The following is a 15,948-nucleotide window of genomic DNA, read 5'->3' on the forward strand; positions in this document are numbered from 1 at the left end:
GATGCGCAACGTGGCAATGTTTTAGGTGCAGACGCAGTTTTATAAATCACCGCAAGGTAGCGTATTCGAGCGCTGGAGTTCCGAATATCTGTCGACATTTTTTGGAAGGGAAATCATGATGTTTTTCTTTATTTATTTTTTACGCCTGATTGTTGAATATACTTCGCTTGACACAATTTTTATTTTCAAGGTAGACCGGGCAAAGCCGGGCAGCGCAGCTAGTATGTATTTATAATAGATAATGATCGAGATTCAGCAATGAAACTCACGCCACGGCATGATAATTTGATAATATGTTTTGATAATGTTTAACATGCAGGAAAAGACTTTATTGTGACAAGGCTGAACTCGATCCGTTCACCGGATCGAGTTTACTGAGTAACGAGAACTGTTTTACTGGTAAGACTCATTTCAGGAGAATGAAGAAAGGTAAAAATGGTCAACAATGACCGCTATCTACTGAAGTTTAGGGTTAATCCACTGGAGTTCGGGTTACAATTTCAACCATCAAAATATCTCCAAACAGGCAATGGCTGCGTTCAAATGTAGAAGCAATTTTCACCGATACCTTGATGGACGATTTTCTAGTGTTTCAATAACGAGCATTTCAATTGGTTTTAGTTGTGGTTAGATAATATGTCTGTTTGAGAAATTATGTTGGTCAAAAAAAAATTTTATGCATACATTGTCTTTATATTTTACTTTATATAAATAGTTTGCAATTTATATTAATAGTTAGCTCACTAGAATGTACATTTTGAGTTTTTTTTCAAAATCATTGGTCCTTCTTGATACGACCACCTGTTTTACAGCGTTTTATCATGCATTTGCTGAGTTGGATCAAGAGCCCCAGCGCAGGGCTACTTGAATCCAGTTTTTGGAAATCGAAAAAAAAAAAGAACATAAAGGGTTTAATTTGTTGTTTCAAAAAGGGTTAAAGTGGTAGCAGAATGTATGAAAAGTGGTAAAAAACAAGTAAAATCAGTGCACATTATGGGTTTAATAAACAAATCAGTATAAAACTCGCAAAAAACATGAAATTTCGGGTCCGAGCAGCCCCCGTTTACAGTATGGATAACGTTTTACCACAACAAAAAATTTTCTTGCGACAAACCATTGTTTGTCGCAAGAAAACAATTGCATGCTTTTAAAAATGCTTTTGATATCAGGTAATAAATAATTATGAAGTTGCTAACTATTCACCGCTATTATTTATTTTACTGAATTTCGCATTTTTTTTTTTTTTTTAAATACTAGATGCCGAAAAGGAAATAATAAAAATCTTATAAATAACGGAAAAGATGTTGATGACAATGATAAATTTTCTGCGTGGAAATCGGAGTATTCCAAACTATGTCATATCTCCGCGGAGGCGGATCAATGCCTGGCCCCTTTGATTCTCACGCACGTGCTGCTGACGCCTGTTTTACTGTGTCTGGCAGGATTCCAGTTGCTGCAGAAGAACCAAGAAGTATTTATGAAACAGTTTAACAGTAAAGCTGTCTGCTATTACCTGACGATATTCTGCCTCCTAAGGATGTTTATACTGTGCAACGCCGGAGAAAGACTTGGAAATGAGGTATGTTGGTTTTTACTTTGATGGTCTCTAACGTGGCTTTCGGTTATGTTTTTCCCCACAGTATTTTTAAATTATATTTCGTATTTTTATCATCAGTTATTATCTGATAACTGAGTTGTTTTGATTTGGCTTGCTTCCCTCCGGCAAAACTTCGAACTTGCGATTAAAGGCGTCAATTTTTGATACAACGCTGAATTTGTTTTTCATTCTCCATTTATCATTTTCAATTGGAAAAATGGATTTTCAAAAACAAATCTGTTCCTGTTATTTTTTGAGAGGTTCACCATCACTGCGCCCCACCACTTCAAAAGAATAATTATTCCAGCAAAATGCAACAAAAAGTTCTTACTTAAAAGTTAACCCTTAGAACATTGGAAAATGTTAGACCGTTTTGCATTAGGTGGTGTTCATCCTGTTCTTTTTCACTTTTACCACTGTACAAACTATACCGTGACGTCCGTTCAACGACTCCACCCCCGTTTCAGAAAACAAATCCGAACTCAGAGACAGGAGAGCTCAGAACTTAAATGTTTGGTATGGCAGAAATTCTCAATTTGCCGAATGGAGCTCCAAATTTTTCCGAAAGATAAAATGAGGGTTTGTTTGATGACAGAATACCATTTTTTTTTTAAAGAGAACAAAAGTTAAAGTTTAGAGTTGACTTTTCAAAGTTTTGACCGCATACTAAAAATATAATAGAACTTTCCAATATGAAAGCAACATTAGTAATTGAACCAACAGCTCTTACTGCTAACTAGTGATCTCTATCTACAAATTGAGGTAGATACTGGTCACTCATTGGCATTTACTTGCTATGATGTTAAAGGGTTCCATATTTAAATAGCTTTCTCTATTTTGTAACTACATTAATTGCAAAAAATTACATCATATTGTGCTTCTCGGGAGACAACAAAAGGCGCGATATATCCGAAACCGCAATAAAACCGTGGTCATTAAAATAACGATTCTAGTAGGAATCAAATGATTAATTGGAGCATCTATAATACATATAGTTTATTTTGTATTGGATTGGATTTAAAAATAAAAAATGAAAGGAAAACTATTCGCAACTCCAATAAACCATAGGGGGAGCTGCAGCCACTGTCTAATGGCGGATGGAAAAGGTAAAACAAACGAATGCCGTAACTTATAACTTGCTTTGACGCTTAGTGAATGACAGTAATTTTTCATTGTGTTTGTGGGAAGCTTTCTTTTCTATTCTTCTGAAATTACATTACACCATAAACTGTCTGAAGCCTGTAATTTATCCCATAGAAACACGTGGAATGGAATGGACCTTTTTCTTTAGTATTGTTAATCACCGAGAGGTAGCGCATTCGAGCTCTGGAGTTGCAAATTCTAAACATTGCTCTTTCAGAAGCATAAAAAGTATTGGCAAAAAATTCAGTACTTTTTTTGTGAAATAAAATACAGCACATTGAAATGAGTTGAAAAACCATTGCTCTGTTAATGACAAAAAAAAAAAAAAAAAAATGGATGGAAAACGACTTTTTTTTAAAGAAATACAACTTAAGTGGACTCATATTTAAAACAAGAATTTATTATTTTTCCTTTTTCAGAGAAAAAGCGCGAAATATCCGAATGAGCGATAAAATGAGGCGCGGTGCAACGGGGGTGTACCATAGCTATTTTTTGCTTGTAAAAGGCATATGATACATCCCTTTATGTCCCAGCGCATTGTCCGACACCTTTTATCGCGAAACAACTTCCTACTCTCTTCTGCCAAGCAGTCATAACAGATACATGAAACCAATTAACTTATAACATTTTATTGAAGAAAAAATATGAACTAAAATGAACGAACATAAATTAAAATCATAACAGAACTAACAGCCCTGAACATGAATTCACTGGGTATACACTCTTAATTCAAAAGAACGAAAAAATAACTCTTAAAAAGAGTGAAATCTATTGCGGGTGCATTCATTCTTTCTGAGTGCTAGCTTTATCGAAAAAAGACGCTTTACGAAAAAACCAAGACTAAAATTCGTCCTTATTGGCGTGAAATTCAGAAACACTCCTTTTGATGAGCGAAAAATAAAAACATTCTTTAAAAGAAGGACTCAAAAACATTTTCATTGGTTCGATTCTGTCACGGGATTTTGTTTAGGGAGAATCTTCTATACCTCCATGTTCGGCTTAACTAACGTTGGTCGCGAATACCAAGTGGATGTCGCTATCTAAATGTCTTCATTTAATGAATTTAAACAATATTTATTGCTGAATGAGATTTCTGAAGGAAATGCACAAAAACTGCATAGTAATTGCGAAGAATTTTCTTTTTTATTAAAACTTGTAACAGTTAATATTTCTTGAACTGCTCGTATATCGTTACAAATCACCCACGTGCAATGTTACGGCGAACTTTTTGTAACTTTTTCTTCCAAATTAATGAAACTTTCATCAACAATTTTGTTTCGGTCCTCGAATCAAAAATATGACATTTGAAACAGTCGTTACCATCTTTGGTGTGTGTGTGTACTGTATATATATTTTAGGCAGGTGTTACAGACCCGACCATGCACAAATCTATAGGTCGGATACCGAATCCGCTCCCGATGGTCGGAGCTCCAACCACTGCATAATTGTTAATTAATCAAATATTGTTTTTGTGTATAATAAACTTTAAAGAGTATCATAAACTTTGTATAATACACTCATTCATATGTGTAACAGGCCATTCATTAATTAAGGGTCCTGAGGGGGAGGGGGTGGAAAATTCTCTACATACCCTTGCTTGGAGAGGGGGGAGGGGTTTAGATCCATTCTTACGTAATATTTTCCAAGCCGATATTTTATATAGAAAGCCGCGGTCAAGTGGTTTGGCAAATATTATATTTCATTTGCTTCAAGAAGGTAAAAGTATGTATTATAGGATGAACTGTTTTTTACTTGTGTTTCAAAGAATGAAACGTGTAAAATATAATAAAAGAATCGCACTGTGTTTTGTATGTCTTATCTTTAATTATTATCGCATCATATACAAAAATTATTTGTCGAAAAAACATTCGGTATAGATTCCTTACAGTAAACATTTCTTTACTCAAAAATGTTTTAAAAAAATAATGATAGTTAATTTAAGAACGATCCCAGTGATGTAATATTTGTTATTTTATTATTGTGAAGAAAAAAAAGAATCTTACGTAAGATGGGGGGGGGGGAGTCTTACATACCCTTACATAAGGGGAAGGGAAGGTCAAAAATTGCCAAAATTGTCCTTACGTAATTAATGAATGGCCCCGAAGAAACAAAATTGAATTCAAACGTATCTTGTCACAATTTATGAGTGACTTTTTAAATTAATTTGGACTGATGTAACTTTTAAAACATTATTAATGTTAAAAGGCACACCGAGAATATAAATATAGAGTTTCAAAATTTTAAATCTATTTATTTCGAACTGTGTGGGTTTTTTAATTTTATTTCAATTTTTAGATTGGGAATTGTACGTGATATTGCACATGGGTGATTTGTAACGATATACGAGTACTTCAAGAAATATTACGAGTTAAAGTTTTAACAAAAAAGAAAATTCTTCGTACTTACCATACAGTTTTTGTGCATCCTCTTCGGAAACACTAAAAACAGTTTTTTTTTTTCCTTTTTTTAACTTAAAAATTTTTTTTTTCAAATGAAATAACAGTTTTAAAAACAGTTTTAAATTCAAATACACAGCATAAGCACATGAGAAAACACGTTTAAAAAACAATTTCACCAAATGAGAGTGAAATGATTTTACCTATTTTACTCTAAAAAAGAGTGAAATAGCGACTTTCCAAACGGAAAGCAGCCACTCATTTAGGATATTAATTTAGTCTTAAAAAAGAGTGAAAACACTTATTAAAAGGGAGTGAAATTAGTTTATCCAAAAGGAGTGAAAATAACAGCTCCGCAAAAGGAATGAAATTCACTCCTATAAGGAAAGTGCGTTTTCGATACTGGAAAGGAGTGAAAATTTACTCAGTCTGAGTTAAAATCGCTGGAATTTTTTAAGAGAGTATATACCAAACTGCATGGCTAATACTGTTGCCATTTTAAAGAACATAAAAGTTTTTTCCACACCTTTCCAGGACCGTTAAGTGTGCGTGGACGCGTGAACATGACTTTTTGCAATAATTTAAAACCGGTAACCGAACTGCACGACATTTAGGCAACTCATTCGAAATTGATTTATAAACGCGTAGCAAAATTATCAGACACCTTTCCGGGGCCGTTAAGCGAGGATGGGCGCGCGAACATGACTTTTTTGCAGTTTTTAAAAACCGATTATCGAGCTGCACTACATTTTGGCACAAGGTTCAAAATAGTTTTTTAAACGCGTAACCAAATTGTCAGACACCTTTCCGGGGACGACCGGACGATATATTTTTCTTTCGCGTATCAATTCAGCACCGCGCACTCCATTTTTTTAATTGCAAAACCGACAACCGAATTGCACGACATTTTGCCAACTGATTCGAAAACTTCGCCGACTTCATCCTGCGTCTATCCAAAATCTTTAAGAAAATAAAAGTTATGAATTTTTATGGTTCAAAGGCCCTCAACTGCCAGAAACGGTGGAAGGCATTCTTGTCGAGAGTGATGGTTAATTTTCATTTTTGTTTTTAAATTTTACTTTTATTAATTCATTTAATCTACATTAAACTTTATTTGTTTTTAATCGATACCAAAAATAAAGACAACACCTGCAACAATGATTAGATGGATGAAGAATCCGAAGAAGATTTTGATTGCCAAAATTGTAGATGAAAATTTTATTTAAAATCAAAAGTTTATGTAAATATATTTAAATTTCATATTTTATAACTAATTATTATAATGATTTAATGCCCCTAGTTTGTTGTCGGTACTTAAAAAAAATGCTAAAATATCGTTTTCGCGCTCCCACCCATGCTTAACGACCCCGGAAAGTCGTCTGAAAATTTAGCGACGTGTCTATGAAACTATTTCGAATCAGTTGGCAAAATGTCGTGCAATTCGGTTGTCGGTTTTGCAATTGAAAAAATGAAGTGCGCGATGCTGAACTGATAGGCGGGGGAAAAAAAAACATATCGTCCGGTCGTCCCCGGAAAGGTGTCTGAAAATGTGGTTATGCGTTTAAAAGACTATTTTGAATCTTGCGCCAAAATGTCGTGCAGTTCGGTTATCGGTTTTAAATTATTGCAAAAAGTCATGTTCACGCGTCCACCCACACCTAACGGCCCTGGAAAGGTGTCGGACAATGCGCAGGGACATTAAGGGACGTGCTATATGCCTTTTGCAAGCAAAACTCTCCGGTTCGGTTGCCAAGTCGATTTTTTGGGACTAGCTCTTAAACTAATATTTAAGTCGAAGATCTCAAGATTTTTCACCTTTTTATGTAATGGCCTCAACAAATCTAATTAATTTCTTACTTCTATCGATTTTTTTTTTACTTCAAGATTTATTCTTTCTTTTTATAATGATTCGGTCAACATTTCGCCTTACTTTCCAGTTTCATTGTCGCAAGCAGTTTTATTAACTTACAAAGTAATGAAAAAAAAATTAATTAAATAAAACTTCCTTACTTTACATGGAAGAAACATTAGCATGGAATGGAAACAACTTTCCACTTAAAAAAAATCATTTGACTACTAAATGATCTCTTTTGCGCTGAAATGCTTAGAAAATTCTGCAATTAGTCAAAAGACCACAAGAGCAGAATTTTTAAGTAGTATTATTGTTCTGCATTATATTTACAACTATTAAAATGAATTTGAACTACTGTTAATAGTTATCTATATCGTACAAATCTAATGCAGTAGAGTCTCAAAAACTCGGCACTCGATAACCTGAATGAATCCAGAAAACTCGGCCACATTCTGGCAGAGCGAAAAAAACACGGGCCCACTCCCAATAACCGGGCATTTTCGAGGATGGACGCCAGGGGGCAAAGTATTTGACGACGTTTTCATTCTAACATTTTCCCTTAACATTTTTATTTCGAAACCTTTTACGTTTGCATCTATTGCAGTCCTTAGTTCCCCTTCATGTCCTCCTCTTCCTGAACCACACTCCTGCTTCTTCAGAGCGAGGGCAGAGGTTTGAATCCCTGCGAGGGCGTGGATGACTGGTATAGTGTGGGGTAAGTGAAATAGCTAGCCCTAACTGCACCTAATTAAATAATTCAAAGACGTATTATTTTGTTAAATATTTCAAGCTTAACTAAGCTGTTTAATTTCATGCAGAGTTTTGCAATTATCCTCCAAATTTCTTGTCTCCTTTTCTCTCTTGAAATAATTCTGCAATTTTCGGGCGGCCTGTAAAAGTACTACTTTTTGTGCTAAAGATTTCCTTAAATACTTAATTATTAATTAAGTATTTAAATTTAACAGTCTTAACTTCCTTAATTTCCTTCCTCCACTGGCATTCAGAGTTAAATTTAGAAGCTTCTTATCTTCTTAAACAAATGTGCAGGCTGCGTTGTTGTTTTTAAGTTCGGTTGCAGGGAGTCGTCGTTTCCGTAGTGTAGTGGTTATCACGTGCGCTTCACACGCGCAAGGCCCCCGGTTCGATCCCGGGCGGAAACATTTTGCATGTATTCGCCGTAATAACCTCTGCCGAAAGCAGACTTTGTTTTCCTTGAATTTTACTTTTTTGTTCCTATCTTCTTGCCTCACAAGAAAGTTTAAAAAAAAAAGAAGCATTACAGTCCAACGACTGCGAATGCTTGGAAAAATACATTTAAAAAGTTCGTTAATAAATAATGTTGAAAAAAAAGTAGAACAATGTGGGATATCCTCAAATGTAAAAGTTTCTCCAAAACTTTTATTTCAATAATAATTAAAACAATATTTGTTGCAAGTATTTTTAAAGTTTTATTAGTCTTTCTTAGAGAATGCTTTTTAAAGCATTTGACTTCAGCTCCTTTTTCACACTAGTACAAAAATTTGGAATTACCATTTTCAGTTTAGATTGCCTCTTTCTCAAACTTGGCAAATGGAAGAACAAGATTTCTTGAGGGAAAGGAATGCTATCTATGGAAGCTATGTAGTTACTATGTAAATTTGTCACTGCAAAATTTCATGAAATGTGAAGCAAAATAACTTTCCGGCCATGAAATATTTTGAGATATCCCCTGAGGAGAAGGAATGAAACTGAAGAATAATTACACTTATTATAATGTTCCAATTAATCATTGCCTATTTATTCCTTGTTCTTTTTAATGTTTGTTGCGTCTACAATTTCCAAAACCATTAATTTGCTACTGATAGTAGAATGCGTACACCGCTTCACTGTAATAATTGTTCGAAACTGAGAGTTTTGAAAGTAATACTACGCTAAGAAATAAGTTTCAACATTCTCTGGAATTTTCAAGTATATTTCATTAATAAAGATAATCGTAAATAGTGCACCTTTTTAACACGTTTTTGGGACACATTTATGAGTTCTATCGTATGTAGGGCTTGATTTACCCTTGAGGTTCGACCTAGAGGTACCTCTACCTGGGAAAACCCCTAAATCATATAAAATTTTAATAAAATGTGATTTCAATTTGGTTCCTAGATCTTTAAAATTAAGAGTGATGTATGAAGTGTATAGCAATCTGGTTTTTCATATCAAACTAGCCATTTTTTTGGTATCTAGAACTTCTTTTAGGTAGCTTACACCTCAGTGTACTTTATCCGGCATCATATGCAAAGACATATACTAACTATTTTCCTCTTAGTCTCCAAAACGAACATTGACTATAGTCTTAGATTACTGATACGATTAATAGATAAATTCCCTACACATAATAAAGTAATAAACAGTTTTTGACCACTTTCCTGTTGCCCTCCCTCAGAACAACATCGATGATAGTTTTCGATGTGTCAAATTCTATACAAAATAAAGAATACGAGTGGTGTTTTTTTTTTTTTTTTAAATTCAAAGTCCGATAAGTCGTGAAAGGAAAACTAGTGAAAATGAAACTTTTTTTTTTTTTTTGGAATATTTGGATGTATCATCCAGCTACTTCTTGTCTTAGTCACCGTTCTGATTGAGACATTTGTCATTGCATTGCATCAACTTTCCCAACCATCCCCATAAAAGGAAGTCGCCTGGTGAATTTTCTTCTCTTATCTGAGCAAAAGGTTTGTCCTCCGAGTCAGATTTTCATATGAACAGAAAGATGAAAATCGGAAGGAGCCAAGCTCGAACTGAAATGGTCGGACAACTTGCATAATAAACATGTGTGCGTCCTTCTTCAAAGTTTCAACACAATTTACGCATGCTGCTGTGGCTCAGGAAAGTTTTTTTGAAACACATGAAATTTACATTTCGCCGTAGATTCTATTGCTTGAGGTATGTTTACGCGCTCAAAACTGACAACTGCGACCTGATATGATTGATGTTAAAAACACATCTCTGCATAGCGCCGTCGGATTTTCATGGTAGTTTTTACTTCGCAACCATTCGGATCTTCAAAAAGAAAAAAAAACTGTCTTCGTTTAAATATACATTTTTATTTTATTCTTCTTTTATTCAATAACTGATGTGAATAGCTCGTAAACCAACCAGAAAGTTTATATATTGCAACCACGAATATATTTTTCGAAGTTATAGTGAAACATATCATTTGGATGTCTCTATGTAAAAACATTGATCATTTCATTTATTTTGTTTTCTTATTCATTTTTTAGGCGATTGGTCTAATTAACAAACTGGCAAAATCTGAAATTTACGGATTGCCAAATTCTGTAAAATTTCAGGTAAGTACTACTCATTGTAACTAAAGCTTGCACCCACAATGTTAAGGAAAGGATCTATGTTTATATTATGTTTTTCTAAGGTTATCTACTTAAAAAAACATAAAATTTGAAGAATGTACCCTCAATGATGTGAATGAAATATTTTTACTTATAAAAAAAATAACAATAACTAAGCAGATATCGGGCTATTGTTCCTTTATTAGCGCCTGGGAAAATTAAATAAAAAAAAAAATGCTCCAAATAGCTTTTCTGGTTTCTAAGCTTTTCCCAAATAAAGAAAAACAGTAATTTTTAGTGAGTTATCTAAGCAGTTAAAGCTTGAACTGATGTAAATTCAATTGTTACTTCTTTTTCTGTTGAGGGGAAAAAAAACGTCTGTGGTATTCCTTTGTTGTTACAACTTTTTATGAAGTTTTTAGGTGTCCTTGCTCAACGCAGTTTAGACAAGTGATCTAAACATTGGTACACTTACGGACATTTTAGCATGTATTTTATTTAGTGATGTGGATCGGGTAAATACCCAGTGGGTAGGTAAATATTTTTTGGGTATTTACCCGGGTATTTACCCAAGCCCTGGGTAAATACCCAAAAACTGGGTATTTTACAAAAAAATGCAAAAAGTAAGTCTGAATTATTTTTTTTAAAAATCTAAGTATGAAATAATTGGTAAAACTGATACATACATATGTATTACACAGTTTATAATATTTTTTATTGGAAGACTTGATGAAATTATGAAAGAAACATATCGTGAACCAAAGAATCTTTCTTTTCAATGTCATAATTGGACAAGTATAAGCAATTCAATGATGAACTTCAGGATTTCAAAATCACAATCTAGGTTAGTCATATCCAAAATGAAAAAAAAAATAAATAAATAAAAGGAAGCATGGAGGATGCTTGGAAGAATTTACTGAGAAGTTATTAAGATTATGATGTTATTTATTTATTTATTTTATTGCCGTTTAAGTGGTAACATAGCAAATATAGAAACAGTTTTCATATTAATAAGCGAAAAAAAAATATTGTTTTCTGTTGCCTTGCTCATTTGCATTTGCTTCCCAGTACTTCATGATGAAAATTTATTTGAACTATTTTTAATACACGCAATTAGTGATGTCAGGTGGGAAGGTAAATATATTTTTTGGGTATTTATCCTAAGGCAGGGTAAATCCCCTAGTAATTGCGCACGCATTTTGCCAAAAAAAACTTTAGGTGGTATCAAAAGGTGATGATTTTCTTTTTAAAACATAAACTGTTAAATGAAAGATTAAAAATATAAAAATTTATATATTATAATTTCTTTAATTAAAGGCATAATTAAATCTTATCAAAAAAAAAAAAAACTGTCAGAAGTTAGAATGAACTATTCTAAAACTTAAATAGGATGGCAGGATAATTTAATTTTTTATGGGGTAAAGCAAAAGGATTTAAGTTTAATTTTGTCACATAGATGGCACTAGCACAACTTTTCATTGATTTTTCATAATATCATGTTACTAGTTAGTTTTGGCTTTGAGTTGTAATCAGTTTGTCCAAAGCCTCCTAAATACTAAAACGCATATCACATTTGCTTTAAAAGTGATCCTCCGCCGGTACACAAACAACGCTACTACCAGACGGCAATACATGGATGGTGTTGCTATAACGATGGATCCAAACAATTCAAATCAAATCGTTAATTAATTGGTTAATTTTAAAATTTTAATTTAGACGTTAACCAACTGTTTTCTCAGCTTTTAATTTCTAATGCTTTCGACCTTCGATAGTTGGCAGTAGTCAGAAGACTGAAAATATACTTATGGGATCATTTTGCTCTATGTTAAAAGGGAGAACGCGATAGGCATTTAGTATTTAGGAGGAGTTAGTTGGTCACTCACTTTGTATTTGTACTGGTAAAACTTTAAATTTTGCTTTGAAAAGTGAAAAACAAAAAAGAAAGATGGGGACATTGATTAGGCATATCCAACCCATTTAATGTGAATATCATATTATATTGCTAAGTTGTTTCACACAATAATTCTTTGAATAGGAGATCAAAAAACAATTTTTGGGCAAAAATTTGTTTTGTATATGGTTGGTTATATATATACATAGTGAAATACAGACAAAAAAGTATTTTAGTTGAATATAGTGATGTAAAATACCCGGGTATTTATTTTTAGGGGTAAATACCCAGGGTATATACCTGGGTAAATACCCAAAATGGGTATTTACCCGGGTATTTATTTCAAAACTTTATATTCAACTAAAATACTTTTCTGTATGTATTCCACTATGTATATATAACCAACCATATACAAAACAACAAATTTTTACCCAAAAATTGTATTTTGATATGCAATTTTTTTTGAGAACATATTTAAAGAATTATATTTTATATATTTTAGATATTTAAAGAATTATTGTGTGAAACAACTAAGCAATCTAATGTGATATTCACATTAAATGTGTTGGATATGCCTACTCAATGTTGATAGCCAAATTTCAGATATAAAAAGCTATTATATAAAAAAAGAAAAGCTTAACTTGTTACAAAAAAAAAGCAAACATCCCATTTAAGTTTTAGAATAGTTCATTCTAAATTCTGACAGTTTTTTTTTTTTTTTTTTTTGATAAGATTTCATTAAGCCTTTAATTAAAAAAAAAATATAGTACATTAATTTTTATACTTTTAATCTTTCATTTTACGGTTTATGTTTTAAAAAGAAAATCATCATTTTTTGATACCTCCCAATTTTTTTTGCAAAATGCGCAATTACTAGGGGATTTACCCTGCTTTCGGATGAATACCCCAAAAAATATTTACCTTCCCACCCTACGTCACTAATTGCGTGTATTAAAAATAGTTTGAATAAATCTTCATCGTGAAGTACTGGGGAGCAAATGAGCAAGGCAACAGAAAACAATATTTTGATTTTTTTTCTTATTAATGTGAAAACTTACAATAAAGTAATTTAATAACATCACAGTCTTAATAACTTCTCAGCTTATTCTTCCAAACATCCCTCATGCTTCCTTTTTCTTTTTTTTTTTCATTTTCGATATAACTAACCTAGATTGTGATTTTGAAATTCTGAAGTTCATCATTGAATTGCTTATACTTCTCCAATTAGGACATTGAAAAGAAAGATTCCTTGTTTCACGATATGTTTCTTTCATAATTTCATCAAGTCTTTCAATAAAAAATATTATAAACTGTGTAATACATATGTTTGTATCAGTTTTACCAATTATTTCATATTTAGATTTAAAAAAAAAAATCCCATTCACTTTTTGCATTTTTTTGTAAAATACCCAGTTTTTGGGTATTTACCCAGGCCTTGGGTAAATACCCGGGTAAATACCCAAAAAATATTTACCTACCCACTGGGTATTTACCCGATCCACATCACTAGTTGAATATAAATTTCTGAAATAAATACCCCGGTAAATACCCATTTTGGGTATTTACCCGGGTATATACCCTGGGTATTTACCCCTAAAAATAAATACCCAGGTATTTTACATCACTAATTTTATTTCAACTAAATTTTCGTTTTTAATAATTGTGGTAAATGTATTTGGTATTATGCAATATACATAAAAGCAGGCGGATCCAGCTTCTGGTTTTGAAAGGGGTCATCATTAAATTATGAGCACCAAAATCGGAGGGAAAGTCATTAGTATAATATTAGAGACTCTCCCCAAGTAATTTTTCAAAATTGAAGGCTCAAAAATGCAAGTTTAGAGTTCTCTAATCTTGTGGGATGACCTTCCTGACTCATCACATACAGCCGTGCTCGTGTCCAACCATAATATGTCAATGCTAACATTTACATTAAATGTACATATTAAAACTTTTACATTTATTTTTTCATAGTTTATTTATTTACTTCGTTTCTAAACTTTTAATCAGTATATTTCTGAAAATATGTTGAGTTGATATAAAGTGATTTTTTTAATTTCAGTTTTAGTGAACCGATATTTCTGTTTTTACTTTTCCCTTTAGATAAAACTTTTCATTACCCAAGCGATCTCGCAACCAACTATCATGACCGCTTGTCAATTCTGCACGGTGTCGAGACCTTTCTTTTTAACTGTAAGTATTTCTCCTTGATATCTGTAATTCATTCATAATACTTTTTCTCCAACTGTCTGATCTATTCCTCGATGTGTAGAGATCCTTCACGGTAGCATTAGTTGTCACTATGTTTAATCTCTAGTTAACCCTCTAGTTATTTTTGCTTACTGGCCAGAGCTTTTACTAGCATTAATCATCTCTCTTATGTAGTTTAAAGATAGTACTGTAAAACGAATAATGTTTATCACTGTATTGTAAGTTGACCACCTATCTAAGCGACCTTTTTTTTTTTTTTTTGATGTACACAGAATTAGTCTTATGTCACATAAATCAACCTCTATAAGTTGACCACCTGTTTCAGTTTACCGCTAAAGTAGTGCACCGCAAGTGGCATCGGTGTAACCAGTTACGGAGAGGCAAGCATAGAAGCAACAAGGTAGTGACTTTTAGACCCCCCCCCCCCAAAAAAAAAAGCTTTTTATGCTATTTATGGTCACATAAGAGGAAAAACGCAGTTATGCAGCTCTCCACCGGAAATTTTTTGAAATTGAAGTCTTAAAAACGTATTTTTAAGTTATCTTTTGTGACATTAGAGGGAGGGATAAGAGGCGTGGGGATAAGAGCTTTCTCCTAGGGAGAGGCAGCTGCCTCTCCGTGCCCCCTCTAGCTAAGCCCATGGCATGCGGTCAACTTACACTGGTTTTACTGTATTCGTTAAAATTCTCTATTTTTATAATTTGAATTCAACGTTTTCGTGAAGTAATAGAAAAACAAATTGAAAAAAGTAGCTCTCGAAAAAGTTTATTGAGACGAAAATATTATTTGTGCCCCTGCCCTCGTTCTTGAGATATAAGATTTTAAAGTCGGCCGAAATTTTAAGAACAGCTCCAAATTTAAAGACTCGAAAAGAAATTGAAGGTAGCCAATTCTTGCCGACGATTTCATCATCTGCATGTGGCAGGACATTCATCTGCAACGCGCATGAAAGATATCTTTCATTACTCACTGAAGCTCGCTGAGTTTGGGTACTTTTCTCAAAAATTTGGCAGACTTTAAGACCTCATATTCGAGGAGAAGATTATTTCTATCGTCTCAAGTATAGTCCTCAATAATATTACATCCTAGGAAAGCTAATCGAAAACTCTTATCCCCACTTCATCCCTTTGCAGCTGGTGGGAACAACCTTCACGTGCCTGGTCGTATTCCTGCAAGTGAAGACGAATCCAGCGAAGTTTAGAGCGCCTGGAGACGACAACGACGATCGCTTTGGATGTTAAAGAAGACATTTCTAAAGGAAGTTTTGCTTACTGCAAGGAAAAGAAGCTTCTTTGAACGCTCTTTGATCTTTGATGTACAATTGAACAGCTCGGGACAAGAATGTGATAAGCCACATGACGTGAATTGTTCAGTAAGCCAATATTCAACTTATAAAAAATTTGTAGAATTTTTCAGAGGTATTATACATTCTACATTCTGCAATACTAAAACCAGATATGTTTTTATCTAAATGACATGATCCATTGTCATGTTTATTTCAAGTTCAGTTATGTGGAGCAAAAATTTTGATCGAAAAG

The 15,948-nt window shown here is 33.2% G+C and overlaps 1 protein-coding gene and 1 non-coding gene across 2 annotated transcripts; both read left to right on the forward strand.

Annotated features, from left to right (window-relative positions):
• The first annotated feature begins 1,537 nt into the window (after positions 1-1,537).
• On the forward strand, positions 1,538-15,651 carry LOC129227334 (uncharacterized). Its single transcript, XM_054861915.1, has 4 exons — positions 1,538-1,579; positions 10,243-10,311; positions 14,303-14,392; positions 15,544-15,651. The coding sequence occupies exons 1-4, from the start codon at positions 1,538-1,540 to the stop codon at positions 15,649-15,651; spliced, it is 309 nt and encodes a 102-aa protein (XP_054717890.1).
• Positions 8,076-8,148, forward strand: Trnav-cac (transfer RNA valine (anticodon CAC)). The gene has a single exon. It is a non-coding gene; the product is annotated as a tRNA-Val (tRNA).
• Positions 15,652-15,948: the final 297 nt, after the last annotated feature.

This window comes from Uloborus diversus, chromosome 1 (genome assembly GCF_026930045.1).
Source record: "Uloborus diversus isolate 005 chromosome 1, Udiv.v.3.1, whole genome shotgun sequence".
Lineage (NCBI taxonomy): Eukaryota > Metazoa > Arthropoda > Arachnida > Araneae > Uloboridae > Uloborus > Uloborus diversus.